The sequence below is a fragment of the Numida meleagris genome, chromosome 13 (assembly GCF_002078875.1).
Source record: "Numida meleagris isolate 19003 breed g44 Domestic line chromosome 13, NumMel1.0, whole genome shotgun sequence".
Taxonomy (NCBI): domain Eukaryota; kingdom Metazoa; phylum Chordata; class Aves; order Galliformes; family Numididae; genus Numida; species Numida meleagris.
Window position 1 is genome coordinate 188,031 of NC_034421.1, and position 6,024 is coordinate 194,054.

Consider the following 6,024-nt stretch of genomic DNA (forward strand, 5'->3'; position numbering starts at 1 on the left):
TGGTGCTTAGCCTGCTTCAAAATTAGGTCGTATATATGTATAAAACACTTAAGTAGTATGTTACAATCATAGAATCACAGAATCCTTAGAGTTGGAAGGGACCTTTAATGGTCATCTAGTCCAACTCCCCTGTAGTGAACAGGGACATGCACAGCTAGATCAGGCTGCCCAGGGCCTGATCCAGCCTCGCCTTGAAAGTCTCCAGGGATGGGGCATCCACCACGTCACTGGGCAACCTGTGCCAGTGCCTCACCACCCTCACTGTAGACGACTTTTTCCTTATATCTAACCTAAATCTACTTTCTTTAAGGTTGAAGCCATTTCCCCTTGTTCTGTCACCACAGGCCCTGCTAAAGAATCTGTCCTTTTCTTTCCTGTAGCTCCCCTTTAGATGCTGACAGGCTGCTATCAGGTTACCTCATAGCCTTCTCTTCTCCAGGCTCCGAGGTGTTGATGCCAAATGTCACCAAAAAGCATGGACCTCAACCACTGCTTTCCCAAACGAAATTCATCTAAATATATTTGAAACATGGATTGATTTCTTCTGCTTTTTCTGTTATTAGAAAGCTAAAGAGATTGTCTTCCTCTTCCCTCCTCTTCTGTGCTGTGTTGTCAACCTCTGCTGGTTAGAAATTGCATATCTCTGGAGCATATTTTTAGTTGAGGTAGAGTAGAAGCCAGTGTCAGATTTGCTATTTCGGATTTATTACCGATGCACCCAGGAACTGTCCCTTTTAACTCATCAATATGTATTTCTAGCAGAAAATTAACTACCAAGTACTTAACATGTGGATTGGAAATTACCAAAAGAGGGTGGATATGTCTAATAACGTGGAAAAGTATGAAGTGATCAGTACAGTATCTGTCATTTCTCAACCTGGAGTTATGAATTATTCTTCTTAGGAATATAATATTAAGGAAAAGTAAATCTGGGTAGCTGTGTCTCATCAAAATCAATACCAATTTTCCATTTGTATTTCTTAAATCAGGAGTATATATATATATATTTGTTTTTAATTTTACTGCAGAATTTTTAAGCTTTTTTTGAAGGGCATTTCAAAGCCTTTCTTTTTGTCACGTTAATATTTCAGTATGTTTCAGATGTCATGTTCAAAATTAATTTTCTATCCTTAAAAAAAAAATACAACAAAAAGCAGATGTTATGAATATAGATGGAAAAATTGCCAGCTCCAGAATAATGGTTAATAAAAGTTTCAACAATCAAATTGTTTCTTTAATTTCTGTTAAGAATTAAATTTTCTAGACAATCTCAGGAATAAAGCAGTGTGCTCTTATAGCAAGCAACATTTTATAATGAATCCTATTAGATGTGGAAATTTTAAGCAGACCTCTTTATTTGCAGAGTTGCATCACACTCCTGCGCTGATAATTAACTGGCAGCATTTAGTGGTTATAAATCTTAAGAATTTAAAAACAAGATCTAGAAACAGCCACATTTTATGTTTAGACTGAATTCAAGGGTACAGTTGCGAGCAGCAGAATAATAAGCACTCACACCTTAGCACCATCTAGAATTCTCTTTGAAATTAACAAAAGCCATAGACTTGTATCAGTAAGCTGTGGATGTTGAAACTGTTAGGTGGTGTATCCATTTTGGTAATAAATCTAGTTAGAATTGGTTGTGCACTTAATTGCATTTATGATGTTCCCTTCCAAATTTTTTTTTCACTTGTCTTCTGAAATATCAACATTTCACAGTAGTAGGTCAACATTCAGATAGCTGCAATAAATAGTAACTGCAATAAATAATAAAGGAACCTTTGCATTTGTGATATAGGGCTTTTAAAATTAAATAGGCATTTAGGACTTTCTTTCTTCTTGCACTGTGAATAGTTAGCTGAAGATGGAGAGTCCTGCTGAGAAGAGATAGCTATAAGTATTGTGAAGTTTAATTTTGTCATTCTCTAGAGTAGCACAAGGAAATTTGACTGTTAAATGGAGAGGGAGAGACTTCATGTTTGTGGGTGGACTTCAGAGAAATCTTGGGGAAGATATCAGTCCATTTGGTATTCAGTGACACAGGGTAAAGGAGGATACGTAGGACATCAGAGAGGTGGAGATCCAGTATTTTGGCACATGAATGAAATAAAAGTTGGAAGAAGAAAGGGTTTGGATCAGGATTTGATGTTTCTGGAATAAAGGGAATTTTCACAGGAGGGGCAATTTTAAATGCAGGACTCAGTTATTGGCTCTTAATGATTATAGGAGAATTTATAAACTGAAAAGTAGAGAACGCTTACATATACAGAAGAGCAGATATGTGTGGTGGGAATAGGAACTGAAATAAGGTAAAATTCCTTAATTTAAATTATACTGTAAAAGAGAGAGTACAGTAGCAATCTTTCATATCATGAAAGGCATGGAGAGATTTTAAACTGTTTCAATATGTAAATTAGAGCATTTTTTGATACTACTAGGTTAAATTTCCAAAAGTTCTGACAGTGGTTTTCTGCTCAACATAATTGGAATTTGAGACTTCTTACCTCAGAGTTTGCAAATACTTTAAGTTCACGTGGATCAAAAAAATTATTGAGCTAATTAAATTGAAGAAAAATCAATCGAAACACAGATGTTATTTTTTTATCAGGAAATCTCTAAATAGCTCTGTTTTGGAGGGTGGGCAACATTTCTGGATATATATCACTATATTTTATGTTAATCTAAAAATGTACTGGAGAAAATACATTTCTGAATTCACCAGATAATGTTCTGAACTATGTAAATGTTGTGATCAGTATGCCTTGCAGAAGCTGAACAGCTGAAGAAACTTGGAGGTCATAATGTAGGATTAACCAAACATGAGTTGCTGTTGTAATGCTATGATAAGAAGGTCTAATGCAGACCTAAAATGGAAATAAGTATGATTAGGAAACCTTTCCTTCCACTACAAACTCATTTATTCAGAAGCACAGCCTCTCTATACTTGCTGTGCTTTGTTTTGCTTTGGGCTTGTATCTTGAACATTGTCTTGCCATGTATTAGTGCTGACAAATCAGTAGTGTAATTAGTTTTGCACCTCAGCAGAAGGGTGAATTCAATGAACAGTTCATATCCTTTTTATGAATCAATAAATCACGGGTATTATTTAGGCATTACTGGATAGAAATTATCTGTAACAGGAGCTCGGCTTAGATTGCTTTAACAATGTCTTCCAGCAAGAGCATTAGAACATCTATGGTTATCTACTTTGAATCCAAAATAACCATCAGACGTTTATTATACAAAGTTTGTGACAGCTGTTAGTAAATGGTAAACTAGTTAATCGTGAAAATTTAAGTACCTAGCCATGTATATTGTACAAAATAACAGCTAGGAAAGCCTAGTCCTTTAAACAGACAAATTTAAATATTAGGCTTCTTTCTGAAATCAGGGTCATGCTACTCTTATAGAAATGCCTTCTTTGCTGGTCAGTTAGGTGTTTTCTGGTGGCTGATGTTCATGATCTGTACAGTTTGATGACCATTTGTAGTGGAAATGCTAAGTCACGGCTTGAACCAGTAATTGAGCACCTGGTGGGAAGGCGGGGCCAATCCAGGGGAGCTCAGATTCATGCAATGGAATGCACCTGAGTGACCAGAAGGGTGGAGCCAGGATCCACACATTCCCAGCCCTCATTTAAGGGTTGGCAGTGGATATAAGGGGATCTCTCTGGAGGTCTCTGCATACCTGATGCAGTCTGAAGGTAGGCAGCAGCTTTCCCTTATTTCTGTGCATACTTCTGTTGAGTCTGAGTGACTCCTAACTTGCTGCAGCTTGGGATCTTGCTGCTCTGCTGTCATTGTTGCGCTTTCCATTGCTTTATGCTATTGTTTTGGTGAATCTTTTTTTAGCTAGATGTTGGTCAGTCAGCCTACTGTTAGAAAATAATTTCTTGTCTTTACAGGGATAAAGATAGAACCCAGATCAGAATTAAGAAATAGAAATTTGCATTTATATTTTACCTCTAGGTGGTGATGGTTAGTTGCAGTCTTGTTTACCGACATTAGAGCAAGGTGGCTATTGCAATAATATTATTTTGTCATATTTCTCAATGGTAGGATTATTTCGTACATACGTACTTCACTTCCCTATGAAGCAGAAACAAAAAGCATGAGTAAATCCATTTGCTGTCCATTATTACTAGTGGCTGAAACTTAAGATGATGAAACTGATTTTGTGATTCTTAATAAGATTCCAATAAATACATGGCTACTTGCAAATCTTCCTTATTTGCAGAGTAATAAACATTTTAAGTCGCACTAAATGAGGTTAAAGATAAACATGCCTAATCAAATAATCTTAGGGGGGGCTCCTATTGATAAGCAATATAACAACAGCCTTATCATCAATAAACAGTCTTCTAATTTTTAAATTCCTCTGCAACTCAACAGACTTACTGTTTAATGCTGACCGACTCATATCTTTCCTTATATTTCTTCTTATGTTATGTACTTTAAGTGGCCTTTCTGAGGGGGGTTCACGGTACCCGAATGCTCCTGCTCAAGCAGGGAGAAAAATTTTCATGGAAACGCAGCCTAAAAGTGGAGGAGGAGAGCAGTATCTGAAACTAGGAGTCTTTGTGGGTAAGAGGTGATAAAGTGAAAGAGCTGATTAGGATCTTCTCTTCTGGCCAGGTGTGACTGTTGATCTTTAATGTATATGTGAGCCAGCATAATGTTTTATAGTGTTGGCATAGTGCTTCATCAAAGACAGAAATCTTAACAAGGGAAGGAAATAGACTGGAAGTTAAAATAGTTGAAAAATAGGCTAAGAACGAGGAGAAAAAAAAAACTTTATTTCATGTCTATATTTTGCAGGTTTATATAAGAATAAAGGATGATGAATGGAATGTTTATCGAAGATATGCAGAGTTCAGAAGCTTGCATCATAAATTACAGAATAAATACCAGCAAGTGAGGACTTTTAACTTCCCACCAAAAAAAGCTATTGGAAATAAGGTAATTAAATGAATTCATAGTATCAGTAAGAGTTCAGAAAGTAACCTTTCCTTTACCTGCACAAAAAAGAGGTGGTTATCATTTTCCTTAAATGCACATTGACTATGGGTCAGGGAATTTCGAACAGTTTTTAAAACTTTATTTTTATGGACAGCATGCGTATCAGAACTGTATCTTTTTTTTTTTTTAAGGGGAGAGAGGAAGGGAGGAAAGAGAATTTTATGATTCTATAACTTGTTGATATGTATTAGTCAAGAAGCCAGGATATTAGTGCATGATTACATGTTTTAATGCTAATTTGACAGCATTCTGTTGTTAAACTGAGAAGAATGAAAAGAAAAAGATCTTCTGAATAAGAAAAAGTAGATGCAAATATTATGGAGGCTTAACATTACTTAAAAGCTTGGGCTATTTATCTATTGTAGCCACATGGAAATTACAGACAGTAAAAATGTTGGTCCTTTGAAGACTTATTAAGTGAGAGAAGGCTTTTCCAAAGTACGTTATTCAGTTCTTGATCACCAAAACTCTAAAATGTTTAACAGCTTAAGTAAAAGGCAAAAATGTTCAATATACATCCTGAAACCAGTAAGGACTGATCAAAGTAATTCATCTTCACAGTGAATAAATTATCTTAAAACTAAATTTAACTATCACAAGTAAAATATGAGGGATTTAAATCATGCTTATAACTTTAAAACTTCTATACTAAACCACTGGGTGCTTAAATCATCATTACTTATGTCAACCAAATTTGTTTCATTTTGTGTGAGATTTTCTCTCTCTCTGTTTCTGGCCATCATGTCACTGAGTTCTTGTATCAACTATCTGAGAAGAACCAACCATAATGAAACGTTCAGTCTTCAAAGGAAAGCTGAGATGATGATTGAAATACTGTTAGATCTTCATTACATGCTTGGCTTACAACCATTTTAATACTTGGGTTGCTAAAATGCTGGAATCATTCTAATTGTATCTGTTGCAACTTTTTCTTTGGACGAAAAATCACCATTGTTAATTCATGTGAAGTAATTTCATATGAAATAAAATTTCAAAAGGAAACGGG

General features: G+C 35.5%; 1 protein-coding gene across 7 annotated transcripts in view; it reads left to right on the forward strand.

Moving 5' to 3' along the window:
- Positions 1-6,024, forward strand: part of SNX29 (sorting nexin 29) — a 91,291-nt gene that overhangs the window by 53,222 nt on the left and 32,045 nt on the right. For all 7 annotated transcript variants that reach the window (XM_021412136.1, XM_021412133.1, XM_021412138.1 and 4 more), the window contains one exon: positions 4,818-4,958. In XM_021412136.1, coding sequence (XP_021267811.1) covers positions 4,818-4,958 — 141 coding nt within the window. The remainder of the gene's footprint in view (positions 1-4,817; positions 4,959-6,024) is intronic.